This window comes from Aquila chrysaetos, chromosome 8, assembly GCF_900496995.4.
Source record: "Aquila chrysaetos chrysaetos chromosome 8, bAquChr1.4, whole genome shotgun sequence".
Taxonomy (NCBI): Eukaryota; Metazoa; Chordata; class Aves; order Accipitriformes; family Accipitridae; genus Aquila; species Aquila chrysaetos.
The window spans coordinates 8273318-8295153 of NC_044011.1; the positions used below are offsets into that span (position 1 = coordinate 8273318).

The following is a 21836-nucleotide window of genomic DNA, read 5'->3' on the forward strand; positions in this document are numbered from 1 at the left end:
GGGGTCACGGCAAAGATTGTGTGTTCTCAGGAGCCATTTTAAGGTCAAGATTAAGATCTGCTTAATTTAAAGTAATTGGGAATTGATATTATCCAGCAAGCACTTGGGGTTTTTGTTGGTGGAGTTTTGGGTTTTTTTTTGAGATGAAGCAGCCAAATGTATCCTAAATATATGGCCATATGCTCTGTATTCATGACAGCGTGTTGTACGTAGAAATGCATGAAGGTAATAGTGGGAATAAAAGTTCCATTGTGGAATATATTGTGTAAGTTATGTGCTTAATCCATCAGTAAATGTCACATGTACACATTTAGCCAAAGTTAGAGGCAGAGAAGATCTAGAGAGGTATGGAGCAGAGATACATACGTGCACATAAACGCGGGAGTTGTGGGTGGGCTGTGGTGCTCTGAACTTTGTGGCATTTTCCATAGTACTGTTTACGTTAGTCTGGTCTATATTACATTTGGCTATAAAGTATGAATGAGCAGGAGTATGTGTCTTAGTCTTTCAAGCAACATTAATTCGTCTAAATATCACCAGCTTCATTTTTAGTTTAAGCAATGTAATTTATTGCATCACTGAGTTCAATAAGTAATTGACCATATTACTTTCTTCAGCTACCACATTACCAGTTTTGGGCAGGGTAATGAATCTTTACATACTGCCAAATTTTGCTTTCTGTGAAATGATTGTTCGTGACGCTGTCATGCTATGCGTGCACGTTTACTGCCGGTTTTATCAGCCCTTCAGGACTTGGTTTCAGGACTCGGGAACGGGATAACCAAGTGCAGCTGGGCCCCTGAAGGGAGGCTGCCTCTCCTTTCCTATGAGATCTTAGCCATGCCGTGCTGTTTCATCATACCGGCAACCAACACCCCATTGCTCCCATCTAAATATCCTAACTAACTGATTTGTAATCTCTTTCTGGCTTCATCTGCTGACTTCAGTTGAAACAAAGGCCTGCTAGGCCACAGTGGCTGGCATGATTGTGACTCGGGCAATTTCCGTCCTTCAGTCTGTTGGTGTTAATTGCTGCTGTATTTGAAAGGCTGAGCTCCTTGAGCTACCACCTCAAAGGTGTGGTGCTTGGCACACTTCTGGCATCTGGTTCATGAATTTGAGGTGGAAGATGCTGGCAAAGGCAGCTAGTTGCCTCCTTTTGTGGTAGAGTAGGAGCTTAAAAGGAAGGAGTTGAAGGTTACTTACCTATGATTGTCGCATCTCAGTTTATTCTTGAGACATTGTCCCGTCACCTTGGCTGAGTTTAGGCGATTACTAATTGCTCAGTGGTGTACTCGGTACCCTTTGAACAAACATCTAATGGAGCATAGAGTGGAGTGCTGTGCCTCTTGCTTGGCAGTGACCCAGCTGTTCAGGGGGCTGGATTAAGGCAGTTGCGATTGACTTGGCATCGAAATCTCAACATGTTATTTTTAATGAATTTATATGTTAAAAACCTGCAAAATACAGCTGAGTTATTCTAAAATGTTCTTCTTGTCTTTGCTTCCATAGTACCAGGATACGAATATGCAAGGTGTAGTGTACGAATTGAACAGCTACATAGAACAGCGCCTGGATACAGGAGGAGATAACCAACTACTTCTGTATGAACTGAGCAGCATCATTAAAATAGGTAAGAAAGAGAATCAGACATCTCTGAGCTGTTACTTAGCATCAGTGCACAGAACATTTCTTACGTGGTTTAGTTAATAAAGACAGGTATTGAAGGATAACAGTGTTTTCTTTGGATGTTGTCTCAGTATGAACTTACTTCGCCTTTTGTCCCTCAGTGAATCCCTGATTGCACTTAAATGAATTTTGTCTCTGGAGACAGTTGTGTATCCAATTGCAAAATTAGAGTCCCCTGTTAAATGAACCAAAGAATAGACTGTTCTGGTTATGATGGTGTTGCAATGTCAATATTGAAAGTAGAAAAAAATCTATCAATAATATCACTACATATTTGAACTCCTTCTGAAACAAAACTGAGATGTTACTGAAAGAGGGCATATCTTTTGTGTGATCTCATATTACAGTCAGTTGTTTATCCATTTTTTTCTATGTGATGTAAGTACCTTTTGTGGTAAGAAAATACTATACATGATCAAAAGTTAAACAATAAAACCAAAAAAATTCCCAATAACAATGTAAGTGTAATTTGGCTTCTTTTTAGCCAGAGTGGATGTACTCAGACTTCAATAGGAAGTATCAGTAGCTTTGTTCAATATAGCTTTCTGTCACCCCTTTAGAAAGGTTTTACCATTCTTGCTCCTTCATCATTTTGTAATGATGAGTAATAGTTCTGGTTTATATACATGGTGTTTTAAAAGGACCACTTCTGTTTACTAATTTTGCTTAAGTGGTTATTTGGATATTGATGTCCAGCTCACAGCAAATCAGACTGGATTTTGTTAATACACAGCAAGTGAGAAGCTATAGGAGACAGGGTCTGCTTGTCTTTTACAATCATTTTTTCTCTTGTAAAGCAGATGAGATTTTTTTTTTGTATTTCCTTTACAGTGCTCATTTGCCTTGTAACTCAAAATGCTTACATACTACAGATGAAGGATTTAAAATCTGAATGAAAATTACCATGCCCTGAACTCCCACTAGTGTTACACAGTTGACAATAAGCACGTAACTACACAGTGGGATTTTTTTTCCTTTTGTCAAAGAAATGCAGAAAGCCAAGTGATTTGATCACAGACAAGTATAGTCACTTCCTTGAAAGGTACTAAATGGATTCTTGTGTTCATTCATAAAAACTGGGTATCAGGTATGTACATTTACTGGTTAGAATGTTTATTAACTGTTGGAAACACAGACAGACTTACAATCGAGGTATCAAAGTCTATTGTGTAAAGTGGGGTAAAAACCATTGACGGCTATATCCTCTTCTGATTTTGAGAGTTTTCATTTTAGCAGTAAGTTATGGTGGTTGGTTGACTCTGAACTTTGGAGAGTTTAAAGAACTTGACTTTACCCTGTTTCATACAACAATCTGAATCTGGCAGAAATCTGACAGGTATAAACTTTCTGGTGTGTGTCACTGATTTTAATATGGGGCAGGTGCAGAAAATACAAACAGTTTGTTGTGAAACACTCTTTTATGGCAATATTCGCAACATTTTATCTTCCCATAATTTTTCTATCTTAAGGCAAGGACAAATATAGCTTACCATCTATGAATGATATTTATTTTACTCATGGAAATGATAATGTTATCTGGCTGATTATATTGTAAATAGATGTTCTTATGTTAATGCTATACTGTCATATGAATTAATTTGAATTTACAGACATTAGGCCTTGGAATAAGAGTAAGATGTATAAAGAGGTTGTTTTCTAATTATCTTTTAGAGTGCAGTAAATGACAATGGGGAAAACAAGAATTACCTCGTACCTCTAACTTTGTAGACTCTGGGAAGTTTCAAGGGACACAGCAATAGACCTTCACCTTTAGAATTTTAGATGTTTGTCCTAAGTGGAATTGAATCTGTGGTTTCACCTCAGAGATCTTGCATAAGTTCGATTTCCCCCTGTGAGTACAATTATTTCTTTTATTATTGCTTTGGCAGCTACAAAAGCTGATGGATTTGCACTATATTTCCTGGGAGAATGCAATAATGTAAGTATACTGGATTAAGATGCTGCTTTTCTGTACAGTTACAAGTGCATTTTCCAATTTGACAATGTTATTTTATTTTGCAAATCATTTAGCAGGAAATATTATCTGAGTGCTGAATATTAGCTTTATGTTATCTTTATTTCTGTAAAATAGAAACTTATTGAACACAGTGGTAATGAAAAAATGTTTCCTGCATTTAGATCCTTGGCCTTTTAATTTTTTTTTAAAGATTTGGCAGTAGTGCTGTTGTTTCTCTGACTGTAGCAACTTAACTTGTGATTTAGCCCCATTATTAATTGCCTTTAACAAACAGAAAACTTAACTTGGATTTACTCTCTGCATAGCCTATTCTTGTCATCTAGTTATGTCTCTGTTTATTTTTTAAATGTTATCAGGTCTTGTGTTAACTGCCAGCTGCAACACGATAGTGAGATAATGTAAATTTCAGACGTAGATTTTAGTTAGCATAAAATAAATTGCACATTTAAAATTTATGAATGGAATTAGTTTCTGATGTAATAATTTGAATACCAGTGAGTCCAATATTTGATGGTTTGTTATTTGGCATTTAGAACGCATTACATTTTTTTTCTGTCCAGATTAATTTGTACAGTTACCATATACAAGATTTTGTAGTTACTTCAAACAGCTACCAAGAAGGAAATGCAGTTTATACTTCAGTCAGTTCCATCAACTTAAAAATCACAATTTGTCATAAATGTTATGTCTTTCATTGGTTCAAGAAACAAATTAAACTCTTCTTACTGAAAAATGACTAGAGAGGAAAATATTTTTCTCATTGTTTTTGTTTCCTTACTTTACACAGCCAGTTTTAATAGTTTATTTTTGTATAGTCCATTAGCCAATTTCCTTTGGTCTTTGTGAAATAATTGAATTCTGAAAAAGGGAAAGAACGTCATTTTTGAAACAATGGAAATGGGGTTGAAGATGTACAAACCTGCAGGTGACTTGAGCCTTGCCTAAGAATATTTTTTACTTATTCAAAAAGATAGTGTCTAATTTTAAGGGTGTGGAAGAAGGGCCATACAGAAATTTCCTAAAAGAAATGGAAATGGGTTTTGCATTCTTTTTTCATTTAATGATTATTTCATATAATAAAGATAGCCCATTTTGTTATTCAGAAATTGGGTCTGCTCTGAATTAATTCTGTAAGTATGTAAATAGAATATATTTTTTAATAACCCTTTCACTGAGAGGTGTGATTGAAGTAACATGTTGTTCGTCCTTTGCGAATGCAATTGTTGGTTCTCACTAGTAGGTGACAGCATCCACTGTCATGGGTGGGGGGTGATGCAAACAGTCGCTGAAGAGCTTCCTCCTGCTGCCAAGGGCAGGAGCTTGCAGCAAGTGCAACCATCCGTTCCGAATGCACCGCACTCGCCAGCTTCAGTGGCATTAACTGCATGCCAGCTGGGCATCTTCATCTTTACATGCTTTGTAAAAGATTACAGTAAAATTAACTTTACAGCTTGAGACCTAGAGAATTCTTACTATGGTGAGGTTTTGCCTGTTACATTAGTGTGGCATAATATGGGGTTCTTCCCACTCTTCTGATACCTTGAGGGCCGTGGCACTTCATGACCTTCTGCTTTTTTTTTTTGTTAAAATAGCCTATTAGGCAGTTGAATCTATTTTCTTCCCAGTATAACTCTTTCCTGAAAAAAGTTCCAACTGCTAAAAACACACATTGACTTTATTAACCACTGCTATGTAGCTGCATCTCCCAAAATGGAATGTTCTTCACGTAGTTATTATAGGGACTGATCCCAAGTCCTTTGAAGTTAGTGTGAGATTTTCCATTCGCATTAGTGGGCTTTGGGCCAGACTCATGTTTGTAGTCTTGTAACTAAATGGTAACGCATTAGCCTACTTTTTGTAAGAAATTGTCATTGAAAATTAATTTGGATTACTTTGTCTCTTGCATATGTAATTTAAAGGATGTGCCCAAGTAAGATTAACAATTGTCCAGCAAATACTGGCAATGTATTTTTATTTATTTTTATTAAATATCTTTTTAAAATGGGAACAAAAAGATTCTGCATAGCATAAATGGCAGAAAGGAGCTAATTCTTTAAGCTGAAGCTTCAAAAATGATAAAACCTCCTATCATTAGCCTGGACAAAGTAGTTGCTGAACACCTCTGTCCACGTGTTGAAGAATGGCTTCTGTTTTTTGGTGGCTTAATTTTTTTTGCTCAGTTTGTGACTTAAGTTTCGCAAATTCACCAAAACTAATTTTTTAAAAATTTCATCATTTGGCTTTTTGTTCGTTAGCTTGAGAAGTATACATAAACCTACTTGTATTTATCCAGTCAGCAGCCTTGTGTTTCAGAACTAGACCTGATGTAAGTTATTTCCACCATGCTTTCAATGAAGTAAGTAAGGTGTGCTGGAATACAGCTTTTCTGGAGTGTATATGGCTTTTTGAGAATTAGGTACTGGGAGAGGATTGTAACAGGGAGGAATCCTGTTAATAAGTAGATACCTACTTTCTTCCAAATGCTTTTGTAACGTTTAGCTATATGTGTTCTGACTATATTCTGTAAGGGAACCTAGGCTCAAAACTGAACCAATAGCATTAAGTCTACTTCGTTTCAGCTCCTGCTGTAAATAAGTATAGGTATACTTATGCCTGTTTAAAGAAAGCCAAATTTGAGAATCTTGACACGTGTTAATCTCAGCTAAGGAATGTTTTTGCAATATGAGAATTCCATAACTACCTTTAGCCTAGATTAAATAGTGAGTTTTTAATTAGGATAGAAGATAACTTTCTTTTACAGAAATTCTAGATATTTACAAAATGAAAACCAGCAAATGATTACTGCATACTGTGTGCTATTATTTCTTAATATTGAGAGAAGCGAATTGCCATATCGTTGCAATTTTTTTTTTTTTTTTCCACAGGTCACTAAGAGTTCATTGTAAATCTTACTTTGGTGAAATTTTTAATATGGACAGCGCTTCCCTTACAGGAAAATTATGTTAGAACTGAAAGCAAATTTGTTTAATGTGAAGAAAAGCTCTAGACTAGCTGGCCCTTTTCTTTCTTCAAAACATAGGTGATACACTGGCCTTTAAAGGAAGACCTTGTTTTAGATAAAATTCCTTTGGAGTTTAATAGCACAAATGTGAGTTTGTTAAAGCACCTGTCCATATGCAAAGTTTCTTTTTGGCCTTATTTTCTTTCTCTCTATTGAAGTATACAAAACTATATCTTGACTTGTATTAAAGCTGGATAACAGCATAAGGACAAGTAATTTCTGGCTGACAGGTCAGGTCGATTGCTTTCAGGATCTTTCCTTGAGTGAATGTGCTTGAAATGGAAGATGCCACACCAATTGCAGGTTACAGTGCATTTCTTTATGCAAGTATTACTCAGAATAGATGCCAGAATGAGTGTGGCTGATTCAGTTATTTTAGGGACCTTCTGGTTGTTCAAATTGCTTGGGAGTGTTAGCACTTGTCGCACTCCTTGCTAAGGGCGTTCTGATAGTATGATTCTGCTTTTCAAGTGATTGCCCCCAAGCAGGTAAGTACCACTCGCATGCTCAACTCCTTCCTTGCCCATAAAGTTGCCCTGTGTATCAGAATCTGGTTTTGCATATGTTATACATATGGTAGAATGCACTGCAAAATACTCGGATACTAAGAACAATATAGCTTCCTCATCAGAGTCAAGTGATCTGAACAGACCTGTGCCCCTACTGCCTCTGGTTCTTGAACTTTCTCCATATCTCAGAAATTATCTTTGTCCATGGGTTAGTGCAGTTATGCAAATAAAATGATTTATTCTTGAGGTACATAACACCATTTTGCGAATGCTTTATACTGGAGACCGGAAACACTTCCAAATCAAACAGGGATTTTTCACAACTCTCCAGCAAAGGACTTGACTTTATTTCTGTTTTCTGTTTTATTCCTTATGGGGATGAATATATGGTTCATAACTGTCATGTTATGACCGTAATTGAAAATCATCTTCAAACATGACTTAAAGGATTTACGGAAATCCTCGTATGGAGTGGTGTGTGTGTGTGTAAATCATTGTGCCTAAGTACCATGGTAGCTGGGCATGGATTTAAGCCCATAAGCTGGCATCTTCGCAAGGCAGTATTTCTAAAATACGTATCACAGCTCCAGAGTTTCTAATGTATTATTATATTGTCTGATTCTTCAGATGCTTCTTGTTTATAGTCCTTATTTGTGTGAGTAATTCACCTCATGATTACATTGTGATTCCTACGTAAAGATGTTTGACTTCGAATTTAATAGGCATATACTTAAAGTAGCTTTTACTAGGTCTTGTGAGTGTTACTTAGCTCCTGAAACTGCAAATTGTGTTGACAGACAGATCATCCTTGCTTCAGATAGAAGTTTCCAATAGCTTTATTGTAAGAAATAATTATGTGAGGCCACAAATATGTGCACATACGCTGTGCTTCAGGGTGTATCTTATTAAGCTATTCCAGAATTTCTGGTCATGCAGAAATTGTTGCAGCTTGATGTGCAGTGCCACCTAGTGAATTTATGGGAGGGGTGATTTGAATTATTAAGAACCACGGAAAAAAACATCTACTGCTTGCTGTCTGTCTCAGGTCTTTGTACCGGGCTAAGCTAGATTATTTTGAATGTGTAGACATCTTTTCTGAAATTGAGTCTTTTAAACATGTTTCCAGGTGAAATCCTTCTAGCTGCAAGTCAATTCAGAAAGTGTTGGTCTCTATCCTTGAATCAATTCTACCATCATGTACTCTTTTTGTATATAAAGTGGAAGAAATCTGTCACTCTCTTATTTGCCAGTGAATAGTGATACTAAGCAGAGGGGGAAAGCTGTTGATGAATTGTCAGAGTTTAACTCTGGGACAATAAATTATCAAACTGAAAGAAATTAGATAAATAAATGTCAAGATATATTTTAGTGAAATTTTGGTCCTGTTTCATTTAATATTCAGGTAAATGGACTTGTGGAATATGGTTATGATGAATATACTATAGGTAGAATGCAGAACTGGTTAGAAAAGGAGACAGAGACTAGTTGTGGTTCACTATCAGAATGGGAGGGTATTTTGGATAAATCCTCAAGGATTTATCCTGGATCTGGCTTTACTCAGTATATTCATTAATGCATGGGTGAAGAAAGAATATAGGCTTATTAAATTTGCATATTACATGAAATTGGGAAGGACTGCAGATGTGTTTGTAGGGACGGATTAGAATTCAAAATGATCTTAGGAAAGAAGTCTGAAGAAACTGGACAAGGACTCAGTGAGGACAAGTGCTGGGCTCTCCATGGATTGCCTCTCTCTCTGTAGGGCAGTTGATGACTTTGAGAAAGATTCTGGGGTTTGCAGTGAATTTGAAGATAAACATGAGTCAGCAATATCATTTCTGTAGCAAAAAAGACGCAGTTATATGTAGCAGAAGCAGAAATTTAGCCTTCGTGTAAGGTAGTTTTCCCATTCCTCTGTCCAGTGCTAAGGTCTCAGGTGGAATAACATGTCTGGTTTAAGCACCGTAATTCTGAGAAAAAATTGGAGGAGCTGAAGCGAGTCCAGGAGACAGCAGAGAGAATGGTCAGGAAACAAAAGAACTAATATTGCTTCATCTAAAGAAAAGAAAGTTGATGGGTGAAGATGTGCCTGGATAAGGCAGAGAGGAAGGGAATCCTCTCTTCTCCAGAGCTACAATGTGTAGGGCAAGAAGGAGTGGGCTTGAACTGGCATTAGGAAAGCTTCCCCAGTCGTGGCAGTAATAAAGCACTACAGTGTGTTGCTTGTGAAAGCTGAGGGTTCCTCATCGCTGGAGGTGTTTGAGAACTGTCTGGACAAACATCTTTCAGAAAAACGCTTAGCTGACCATGCCTTAAAATGGAAGGGATGGAAGAGAGGTATGTCAACTTAGTTTTCTGTGTCAATGAACTAGTATAACTCTTGTGGTGTTTTTTTAGTTGTGTAAATCAACTGGAAAGTTTCCAGGAATGAAGTGCAGTTAGAAATTAAGACCATTTGGAAGGAGGAAAACACCCCGCCCCCCCCCGCCCAACAACTAGTAGTTGTCTTACAGCATAGAAGTGCATTGTCTTCATTTCACAAGTATCCAACATTTTTACATACTATGTAGTTTAATAATGCAAATCTGTCAAGTACACTGTCAGTTATCAAGAAGGAAATAAGCGGTTTTTATAAACAATGGAGTTAGTTGCTGGGGTTTTTTTCTTCTTTTATCCGTGTGTGCTTCATGTAGTAGGATTGCTGCACCTGTGTTTAAACCCAGGCCATAACTGCCTATAGCTCTTTAAGATTTTAGCATGGTAGTATTGGGCTACTACTTCAGCTTAGCCAGTTTACAAATCCAAGGTTTTTGCCTGTGGATACTTTCCAAATTAGTTCTGTTTGTTTGGTTTTCTTGGTCATCATTGCTAATTGTGATAAGTTTTATTCCTGAAAAAAACTGGCCTTAGGGCACAGCCTTTATACCTATCTGCAAATAGTTTTATCAATAGGCTGTGTGGTTTTATATGTAGGTTGTGATGTCCTTTACCAAGAGTAGAAGTCTATTGCTGTTACTGAACAGAAAAGGATGTGAGCAGCAAAAACCATTAAGCTTGCTTGGTATCAACTTGCTTAATTCCCATTTCTCTTTAATGTTTTTTTTTTTTCCAAGCATCAAGTCGTATAGCAATGCTTTAGTATTAAGGCTTTAATTTAATGTCAGTTGAATATTAAATGATTTTCCATTAAGCATTTTTAGGGCTGGTTTTATCAGCACAATTTGCTATGAAGAAACTAGGTCAGGCTCCAGTCACCCTTACCACCAAAACAGTTTGTTAATGGAATGCTTGTCATGTGCGTACTTCAACCCTCATTCTAGTCATTACACCTGATTCTTATCCAGACCTCTTTTCTGCAAAGAAATTTTAGAAAAATCGGTTTATGATTGGTATTTGCTTAGTTATAAGGACTATTATAAAAAAAAGAAGAAACAACCGAGCAGTTTGTGAGATGGTGAGCAATACATGTTTGCAGTTCAAATCCAGCCCTGGCAAACTTTCTATAGTTAGTTGAATGGTTTCTAGCCTTTGTGCGTTGGGATTTGGTCTTGTGCTGGATTCCCACAGGCTACATACCAACAGCCACTGGAAAAATAGCATCAATTGCACCTGTAGTTGACGTCTTTATCAGAAGAGCCAAAGACTGATAGCGCCTGAAAACCGCGGGTACTTTCTTATCACTGTAAGAATATCGTGTCAGGAGGTGTGGGTGGTATTGTGTTATGAGACTTGAGCTGCTACACCTCATCTTTTCTTTTACTGGGATTTTAATCTGCTTCCCCTGTCAAGCATTGGATTTTCACTAGAAAATCCAACTGTGGGGCCAAGTTACGACACCATGACAAGTTGAACATCAGTAATTCTTCATGTGCATGCTCTTAGCTGTTACAAACGAGGAGTAATGAGGGTTTTTTCAGCCACAGTAAAAGGGGTTCAAGATAAACCACTTCATAATTTCAACAGACATGGCACCAAGAAAAGAGCACCAAAAAGGATGGTATTATGGCTTATTGGATATACATATGTTAAGCCAAACATACTGGATATATACTAAGCCAAGTTTGCTGTGTTTAGCTGTGAATTGAGACTGCTGTCATGTTGGTATCCCTCAAGAACTGATTACAGTGTACATTATTATGCATTCCTGTAGACTGGAAGACTTGTTAATATATTAGCATTTTAAAAAGACATTAGAGATTACAATATGTTGCCTATACCTAAACTGCCGATGAAATATGAAAGGGTGAATTTTGTTACATTTGTCTGTGTTCACCAGTGGTCAAATCTTTGTTATGGCTGTCATTTGGTTTGGACTTTCTGTTTTGTTACAGTTTGGTTTTTTTAAGCACCTCTTGCTCTCTGTGGTCACGATACGGCCATTAGTGGATTCCAAGCCACACTGTAGCATCAGTCAAAATTATTAGTCTTTTTGGTTGGAGAGTTTCTCAAAGTGAATTAAGACATTAAACTGGGAGGGAAGGAATTGTTTTGGAGATTTTGGGCCCGGCTGGAACAATCTGTCATGTCACAGAAGGCAGGGAAGGAGGAAGCACCTTGTTTGCTCTGAGGTTCCAACAAGATATAGGAGGTTTCTGGCGTCAGACTTCAGTGTTCCCCTGCCTAACTACTATTTAAAGAAAGAAGTCCATCACCATATGGAACTTCTTGGGAAAACCACGACAGATTGGTAATAGGGTGTTTGAGTTTGATGTAAGTAAGGAGATTCTGTCTGTGTCTGGAAGGTGGGGAAACAGATCAAAACAGGGAATTGCAGGATCCCATGGGTCTCCTGGGTGCCAGAATGCACAAACCTGGAAGCTTCCAAAGGATTAGCTCTCCAAGCCAATGTTAGCTCTTCTGGTAGTTTATCAAACCAAGAATGACTCTCCCATCTTGGTTGCCTTTTCCCTCATTGGAGTAGAGATACCTAATGCTCTGTCTACACTAGATATCTTTTATTACTTAACTTTTGCCAGGAGAGAGACAGTGACTTTGCAATGGCTTACAATCCTGGCTTACATTCTCACCGCACTGTGAGCAGTGCACAGGCGTCCTGCTGTCTCCTCAGCCTTTTCCTTTTACTGTATTGTGAGTTATCAGTATAGTATTTGGGAAATTATGGGACTTTATATTTTCATATTTCCTTTTTTTATTGACTATATATTGTTTAAGTTGTGGTTGAAAATCCACTGATTTGATTATTAATTGCTGTTCAGTGTCATTACCGGAAATGCAAACTGTTAGTCTGTTTTTGAAGTAAAATATTCAAACCCACTACAGAAGTGCAAGTAATTTGAAAGGGCCCAATCTATCCATTTCTTCATTTACTTGTGAAGCTGTATACAATACATCTGATGTCTGCACGGGAACATTTCTAATTACCCTTTAAGCTTGTGAAGGATGATTTGAATGTGCATTTGCAAATTAAAAGAATGCTGGAGTGATTCATGGTTAGAAGAGAGTAGGTAAGCCCCGAATTTTGTTATTACTACAGTACATTTTATTTTATAAGTATTTTCTTAAGCAGAAGGAAAAACAGGAAATGTGAGCTGGATAGGTGATGTGAAAAACCTGGAGGTTTTGGGCAGTGGTGATTAAAGAGATTCCCTTAAAGCTGTGTCTGTGGGATGCCTCAGACATTATATTTCAGTAATATGCCATAGTAGAGCAAAGCATAGCTTTTTTGTTCGTGCTGCGTTTTGTTCGGCTGACCTTGCCATTGATGGCTTCTAGGAATTCAGAAGCTTTGTTAAAAAAAGCCCAACAAAATCGAGAAATGTCCACATCCTTAATTGGCAATAAATGTTTAAACTCATTCAGATTTAAATTGATCATATATGGAAAGTATCAACAGTCATGAAACTTTGTTAGGTGTATGTATAAAGTCAATGTGGAATGGTGGAAGCTTCTGGACTAATTGCAGCTTATATATGGTTATGAGAAAATTTATCTTTCTTTTTAATAGTGCTGCATGGTCAGGATAAGATTATCAGTTGTTCCATGGCTGTGGAGATCAAGGGTTGTTGTTTGAGGTCTAGGTGGAGATCTGTCCTTGCACAGTCGTACTTTTCTACCTGTACAGAGTCAGGAGGAATAGCGGCAAATTTAGAACCTACTGGGTAGTTTGAAGAGTTTTTTGATCACTGACCCCTTAGCAGTGGGGTTTGTAGTTTCCCAGAAGAAGCAGAATGAGATTGCTTCTGCAAAACTCTTTTTATCACTGGAAGTAAAATAATGTCCATGAGCTTTTTTCAATATAGGGCTGCCTATTCACAGCAGTGCTTCATGGTGGTGGCAGCAGAGCGGTTTACCAGCCAAACTGGTACTTACACAAGGACACGGGAAAGACTGTGCTGTCAAAAGCAACTTTTGCTAACAACCCTTCATGGTGTCAACAGAGTTTTTTGGTCAGTAAAAGCCTTTTCTGGAGAAAAATAAGTATGTGTGGAAGAAGCGAGTTTTGTTTTCTGGTGAAAGTGGCTGTTTGGTTTTGTCTTTTTTTTCCTGTATTTTATTTTGAGAAACTGTTTCTGAGAAGAGAAAGATTTGTGCCTTGTTTTATATTTAGTTATGGGCATGACTCAGGAGGCCAGTGTGGAAAAGCACATTTTATACACGTAATTTAAATAACACAGTTACTTTGGTAAGCGTCACACATTGCTATCTTGGCATAAAGAACCAAATATGTCTTTCTTTTTCTTAAGTAAGAAGAATGGTGTGAGTAAAAGTGTTAATCTTTGGAGAGATCAACTTTGGTCTCCAGTGTCCTGTTAATTTAATTTGACTTATTCCACTACTTTGACCACATCATTCAGACTTTAAACATTGTGTTTCATCTCCTACCTTTTGCAGTGCTCTGCAATATGAACCACCTTTTCAGTATCAAACACATTATGGTGTTACTATTCCTACTATAATAGTACTTTTAAAATAGTAAATCTTTTTCCTATAAGCATATAGTGCAACAGGTCAAACATTTGTGAAGCTATGTATTTCAGTATTTCTATGCCCTTTATATCCTAAACCTTTTACTAGCTTTTTTGATTTTTTTTTTTAAAGATTTTATATCAGAACACTGATTTAAATAAATCGTGAACTGTGGTTTCTTCAGTTTTATTAGAATAATGTACTTTTTTCAGATCATGGGGTGCTTTTCTCGGATCTGTTATGTAAAATGTTCTTTTTCATTCTATTTAAATGCATGTAAAAATATGAAACTGAAGCTTATGAAGGCAAGTAACTGAAACTAAGTTTTCATTTAAGAATTATATGTATCTTTGTTTTATTAGATTATAAGAAAGAATAAATGGAGCTTTTTATTTTGGTAAATTGAGCAGGCTTGTTCTGGCAGATTCAGTGTACTGATTTAATGGCGTTTGTTGTTTGGGTTTTGTGTGTGTTGCTTATTTATGTAGGACATTCTTGTAATTCATATGGAAAATAAACATTCTGACTTTTCCAGCGTCTTTCACTGCTGAAGGCCACTCTTTAAAGAGGCTGTGAGTGTAAATGGGTTTGAAGAATAAGGTTGAGGTCTGGGATCAGAATAAACAGAAAATTTCAAGATTTCATGCACTTGTACCATAGTGCAAGACATTAAAATGGAGTAAATACCATGCATATTCAGTAGAGCTACTCCAAGGAGGAAGTACCTTTCCTTCCAACTGCATGAGATCTAGCAATAAATATGCTGAAATGACTTGTCAGTCACTGCCTGACTTTCTGCTTAAGAACAAGACAAATACTCAGTTACTGGTTTTGTCAGAATCTTGAGTGTTTTTCTTTTGAACTCACTAAATGCCCTGACTGTTGGACTACTGATTCTTCTTGGATAGACTTCACTCTTGTTGTGGCTATGAAATCCATACTTTCCTTTGACCATTTGTTTTCTCTTCAGCATAAAATCCAACTTTCTCCTTCCAAAATGCTGTTAATCTGTTACAGGTAAGGTACCTTCATAGCTGCAGGAGTACCTATATATGGTGCATTATATTGCATCTCCGTAGTTTCTGAAGATTTCAGTGTGTTCTTTTTTGAATTGTTTAGTACATTTTATAATGTGCCTTGCATGTTTGCAGAATAAAGAAATGATAATGATGAAAGGATGCATCTCATATCATCACTTCATTTTCTACAGCTGACAGCAGATGCTGGATTTTCACATGCAAATTGTACCTTTAATATTCCGTGCTAGAAAACAGCCCCTGTTTAGTAATTTACCTGGTCTCACAGGGCCCAAATTGGTAACTGTAGATCTCTGAAGTCTGTCTCCTTTCACGCCTGAGTTTTCTTTGTCTTGTGATCCATTTGGCTCCCTCTAGCTCTAAGCCATAGCAGAAGGCATTCTGTAGGCTATGTGGTGAGCTGTGAAGTTCGTACTCAAATGGTAACGGGAGCCTCAGCTAAAATATCTGTATCAATACAAAATTTTTGTCACAGTTTCCATATATAAAATGAGGATAGCGTCACCACCCAGCTTACAGAGGAGTCGTAATAATGCATAGTTAGAGACTGTGAGGTACGTCACAGGTCTAGGAGAGCAAAATAAGAGAAATGCCACTGATTTCATGGGGCCTAGATTTCACTTTATTTCTTTAATGAATTGGGCCCATAGATTTTTTTAGATTTTCTGTTGGGTTTTTTTTCTGCAAGGAATTAAGTATGCATATAATGGCATAATATTTAAATAATAACAATTCCAGTGCGAAGCTCCCTGCTTACTGCTAAGCCTAAGCTGGAATCTTATTTAAACAAACTAAAAGTTCTTTGTTCAGTCTTTCAGGGCAACACTGCATTCTGAGCTACTGGAATCTGGAGCACCTGTGCACTTGCTTTTGTCTACTGTTACAGAAACCTTTGTGAATGATAAATGTAGGAGACAGATTAGAAGTAATTAACGTTTATTATCATAACTGTTGATGCTGTAGAATCTTGGATGATTGACCCTCATAGCAGCCCTAATGGAAGCAAAGTCTGATAGTAAAATTAATCAGTACAAAGGAGTGGCACAACATGTGGCCATTCCTACCAGGAATGTTAGTAATACATTGTGTGGTGGCACCATCATCTATCTGTGGTGTTCTATATGTAAATGAAAAAAAAGATTAAAAAAATTATATTTTCCTGCAAGGATCTTTGCTTAAAATGTTTCATCTTAGTTCTTATGCTTTAAGTTCATAATTTAAAACCATATAGCTATTTAGCAGTAGAGTTACATACTACAGGATCTCTCTCTATATACTCCTGGTCTTACAAATTTATCAGTGAAATAAATTGGATCATTGATTATAGCAAATAAGAAAACACAATTTGCCAATAGAAGGTGGGTGTCTGATGTGGTGCTTTAGTTGTGTTAATATTAAGAATGTATAAGGAGGGATGGCTCAAGAGATTAGGACATTAAGCTGAAGTCTTGGAAATACAGATTTGATCCCTGCTGTTCTAACACTTTGTGTAACCTTTGCCATGTCATTTATTCTTCATGTGCCTGAATTCCCTTTCTGTTTAAAGGGTAATAGCTCCACTGTGCTGAATAGGGTGTGACAGTGATAAATGCTTTAAAATTTTGAGAGCCTCTGGGATTCTATAGCATTATGAGACACATAAATTGATGGATGTAATGAGACAAAGGTAGAAAAATAAAACAGAAGATGAAACTTTTTGCTTGTAAAATGAACTGTTCCTGCTTGATTGCATTGGAGACAGGGTTGGGTTTTTTTGTGTTTTTCTGACTTTAAAATCAGTTGTCACTAACACACTTTGTCTTTGCAAGTTGCCTGAGGGGAAAAATAAAGGAACATTTAGAGTCTGTGATAGGGACATTGTTTTACAGCACTCTACTGTTCAATAAATTTTATTTTTCATCCAAAAATGAATGAAATTTTAGAGATGAAGAGTGTCTGGCATACAGAAGGTTTTGCAGGTTCGACCTCTATATGCGTGTTTAATTTTCTTTTTGTAAAATATTATTTGCAATCCCATTCATTCTGGTGGTGTTAACTTGTTTAATATTTCTGTTACAGAACAATTATCAGATGTTTCTGGATGAGTTTCATGATATGAATGTTGTCATACCTGACTTTTCAACAAATGAGACAGTTTTAAGTAGGCAGCAAGTAAGATAGATGTTTCTTTCATGGGGGATGAATGCAGTCACTTGGATTTCAGGAAATATAGTATTAGGATAATTTTGAAATTACCTTTCCTTGGGATGAGATAAACAAGAAATTTAAAGATTATCTCTACTTTTTGAGTATTTTCTATTGAAATAAATGAGTGCATCCTAGGAAAGAAAACATCTTTCTCTTACAAGGTAATGTTTTCCTCTGTGAGTCTTTACGCAGTGTACTGTGTGTTCAAGGTAAATGCAATCCAATCCTGATATAAGCGATGACTGACTTCAGCAGAAGAGTTATCCACAGTCTGAATGGTGACTTTAGAGTGGGATTTCCTAAGATTTCAAAACAGTTAAGCAGAGTTTATCCAACCACTTTTCACTGTCAAAAGCTGTGTTTCTCTGCATTATCTACTTTACTCAATCCTTTACGCTACATAGGTAAAAGTAACCATGCTTTCTAATTGCATTCTTTTTTGTTCTCTTTTTTTTTCCTTCTAACTAGAGTCTGTGTGTATTTACACCACCAGGAGCTAAAGAAGGACAACCGCGGCTCATTCCTGCAGGGCCCATTGCTCATGGCACTACAGTATCTGCTTATGTAGCCAGATCCAGAAAAACGTTGTTAGTGGAAGATATTCTGGGGGTAAAAAGCTTTCTCTTTTTAATGAGATGATTACAGCATGTTCTTAGAATGAATATTTTGATGCTGAAATGTTTATTGAGCTGAATGTATAATGATAGAATTTACATCTGTCTTGCTACCAAGAAAATAAATTTGAGTTTGGATTAGCTTGATGGAATAATTTCAGAATAACTCATTTATTTTTAAGTTTAAAAGTTTTCAGGTTTTTTGTCTTTTAATATTTTTTTGGTTGTCAGTTAAGGGAAGTAATTGTACCATAGTCACTTGGAGAGAAAAAAAAACTATCAGTAAAAACTCTTGTCCTCCTGGTCTTGAAATACTTAGTGTGCTAATCCCAAACAAGAAGACTCCCATATAGTCAATCAAAGTTTGATTTAATTATTATGCAGGGCTCACACTGACAAGAATGTCAGTCAGGATTCTGGTTATTAGACAGGATTTTGATCTCTGCTTACACTAATGTAAAGCCAGAATACTTATAAGTAGACCTACATGAAAGACACACTATATGTAACTGATACTAAAATTCAGGCCTTTGTCCATCAAAGGATTCAGAAAATCCTAAGGTGATATTCTGATAATTCTTGGCACTCTGCATGTCTGTCCTTAATTTTTTTTAAAAAACTTCATCCTCTAGTTTCATCTATGCAATTGTATGAAACCGGTATTTAAACTGTACTTTATGAGAACACTTTATGATCAGCTGGTTATGAGAACACCAAGGAAATTTAAATTGTCTTCAGTGTTTTCTATCCTTTTCAATTCTGCCCAGAATAACAATCTTTGGATACTGTGGCCAAAATTTGTGTCTCTATTTTAAAAAATATTTGTTTAAAAATATATGACCTTTATTGGGCAAACCCAGGCTATAAACAAAACACCAAATGCCTAATGTGAGTACACTTAAACAGAAACACAAAAGCAAAAAGCAGAAGCTGCTTTCCCTGTAGTAACAGGCAGTGCTTTCTATATAACCTGGACTGTAAAGATTTTATATGTTGTTAGGCTTTTTCAGTCACATATAGGGCTTAAATTGTTACTGATCATGATATCCTTGTATACAGGGCTGCATGTTTTGATTTTATATTCATAGTATCAGTGGATTGTTGACCGAACAGGGAGATTAATTTTGGTGACGTTGTTTGCCTTCATGTGATTTTAGGAGCATCTCAAACGTGAAAGGGAAGTGCTTGCAGATAGACTTGCCAGCCATTTTTTGGGTGGAGGACAGAATTAAAAAGTGAAAGCAGGGGGCTCGTTTTGCAAAGTGCTTCCCACTCTCTTTTGTCTGTCATTTGTTCCAAGCCTTCAGGTTGATTATCGTCTTAGTAATTAAGGTAGAGATTACTTGCTGTTTTCTTTGAGAAAAAAGGGATTTTGATCAGCCTTGCAGGAGTGTCTGTCTTGCTTAAGCACAGCCCGCAGGGAACATCTGGGAAGAATCAAGGAGGATTGATGTGCAACCAAGTTGGGTCTCGCTCGCTTCATGTCGGCTAGTTACTGCCTTACTAACTGTAACATCCAGCTGGTTTCTCAGGTCTTTGTGAGTTTTCCTACACAGGGAACCGAAGCTATAAAGCCTTGGACATTCCCTATGTAGATTAAAAATTATGAATCTGGGCCTTTTATAGCAGCTGGTAGGATTATTTTAACATTTGTTCCTGTAACTTTTTGCACCGGTTTATTCAGGATGCATAAGCAAGGGAAGGAGAAAGATTCTTACTCTCATGCATAATTTTGGGGGAACACTTTTACCTCTTCAGGAGTCAGTTGAGGATTATAAACCTGTATAACCTAAAGCCTTAGCCTTAGGTTTTGATTTTTGTTCTCTTGCAAGCACTGCTGTCTGCTTGGTAACACTGAAATCTGAGCAATCCATTTCATAATTAAAAATGCTTTGGACTTTTTTTTTTGGGGGGGGGGAGGGGGGTGGCAGGGTAGTGTTGTTTGTTTGGGTTTTTACTTAATCTGCACTGGCATTAGCAATGAAGTGCTGGTTTTGCTGCCTGTGAGATTAGAGAAAATGTATTATAAAAACAAACCCAAAGCTGGGTCTAATATCACGCCTAATTCTGACTTTACATCAATAAGTTTATCTGTATATATAAATTAGTGCTGAGACTTTTTTATTGGTTTTTTTTCAGTAGATGTCTTAATACTGTGTGTAAATTATGCTGAGATATGAGTTTTAGTGAATTTTATCATTTTCCTGCAGATTTGATCAGCCAGGAGAGGGAGGGAAACGTCCATATATCTTTCATGTTAATGTTATGATATTTACATTTTATCAGATTATGTTTACATTTTCTAGGATGAGCGATTTCCCAAAGGTACTGGACTGGAATCAGGGACTCGTATCCAATCTGTTCTGTGTTTGCCAATTGTCACTGCAATTGGTGACCTGATCGGTATCCTGGAGCTTTACCGTCACTGGGGCAAAGAAGCCTTCCACCTTAGTCACCAAGAGGTGAGCTCATGCCTAGCCTTCCTCCACTTCCTCACAACGGTCAGCACTTCAGGCCCCCCAAACTTCCTTCTCTCACTCTTCTCAGGTGTTTTTTACCTTTTTCATACTTGAGTTTTGTTCTCATTGAACGTTACTTATGAAAAAAAATAAGTAGTGATTTGTATTTTCAGTTACAGGAGGTAAAATTTAAATATACAAGTACGGGGACACATCAAGAATTTTACCCTGTGTTCTTTTGTGGAAAAAGAGGTCCAAGATTTCTTTATTGATTATAAACTCAATATGGAGTTGTTAGAGAAGTTAATGCAGAGCAGGTGAATGAAATATAAGTGTAGATGTACTGGTACCTGGATGACCTCCTAATCTAGGTGCCATTCGTAAAGCTCTCTTCTGCTTTTTTGTCCTTCTGATGCTTCCCCATCCAGATATTCCCATTCATAACTATCTTCCTACTTCCATGACTGTTCTCTACACTGCGTGGTTTACTCTATTTATATGAGGCCTCTGTAGCTACATAGTCCATATATGTCCATTTGTCAATCCAAAGTTACGAATTGTTAGCCAAGCACAAACAAATTTGAAAACGGAGCAGATGTCTCAAAGGCTGTTGCTGTATCAAAGGTGTTAGAAGTGCATCTTGGCTTTCATGTCGGGGTGGGATTCCTTGTTATGTCCCATCCACACATTAAGATGACTCTCACATTAAGATGAATGTACTGTTCATTTCTCTCTGTACCCTTCCCCAGGGAAGAGAACCTGAACACAGAGGTTAGGACAAAATGGGGTGAGTTCTAGACGGGTCTGTTGTCTCGACAGTGGTACGAGATGCACCATGGAGCAGTTTAGCTGTACTGAACAGGAATTACTCTTGTGAAAAGAACAGAAAACGTGCAGACAAGAGATATTAAAACCAGCCCTCCCAAGGAAGGAAAAAACAGCAATATTTGTCAATTGTATATTCTGTTTATCAGTAACCTAAGCAGCCTAGCATACACGTGATGCTCATACATGTATATTAGTTGGGCAGTCAATGTCGCTTCAGCCTCAGTGTCCCACCTGGTATTTTTTCACCACTAAGTAGAGGTCATAGTAGGGGACTGGATTAGTATGGTGGTGCCAGTATCCCTGCTCACCGAACAAAGAACAGGCATTCATGCAAAACCAAGCTTTATCAATTCTGCTGCTTACACACAATGTATTTCTTTTTTAAAATTATCCTATAACATTAATCAGTCTACAATTCAGATAGGTCTCAGACATACATTGTTCTGTGCAAATATGAATCTTTTATGTTATGTGAAATACCTTCTGTAACTGAAATTCATGAATGTTCTATTTGGAAGAGACTGGCTGCTAAATAAAAGTATTTTATTAGTAAATTAAAAATATTTTAGGGTCACTTTCTGAGTGT

The 21836-nt window shown here is 37.0% G+C and overlaps 1 protein-coding gene across 3 annotated transcripts in view; it reads left to right on the forward strand.

Moving 5' to 3' along the window:
- PDE10A (phosphodiesterase 10A) overlaps positions 1 to 21836 on the forward strand; it is a 197091-nt gene that overhangs the window by 127921 nt on the left and 47334 nt on the right. For all 3 annotated transcript variants that reach the window (XM_030021938.2, XM_030021936.2, XM_030021937.2), the window contains exons 4-7: positions 1513 to 1633; positions 3579 to 3628; positions 17818 to 17958; positions 20270 to 20425. In XM_030021938.2, coding sequence (XP_029877798.1) covers positions 1513 to 1633; positions 3579 to 3628; positions 17818 to 17958; positions 20270 to 20425 — 468 coding nt within the window. The remainder of the gene's footprint in view (positions 1 to 1512; positions 1634 to 3578; positions 3629 to 17817; positions 17959 to 20269; positions 20426 to 21836) is intronic.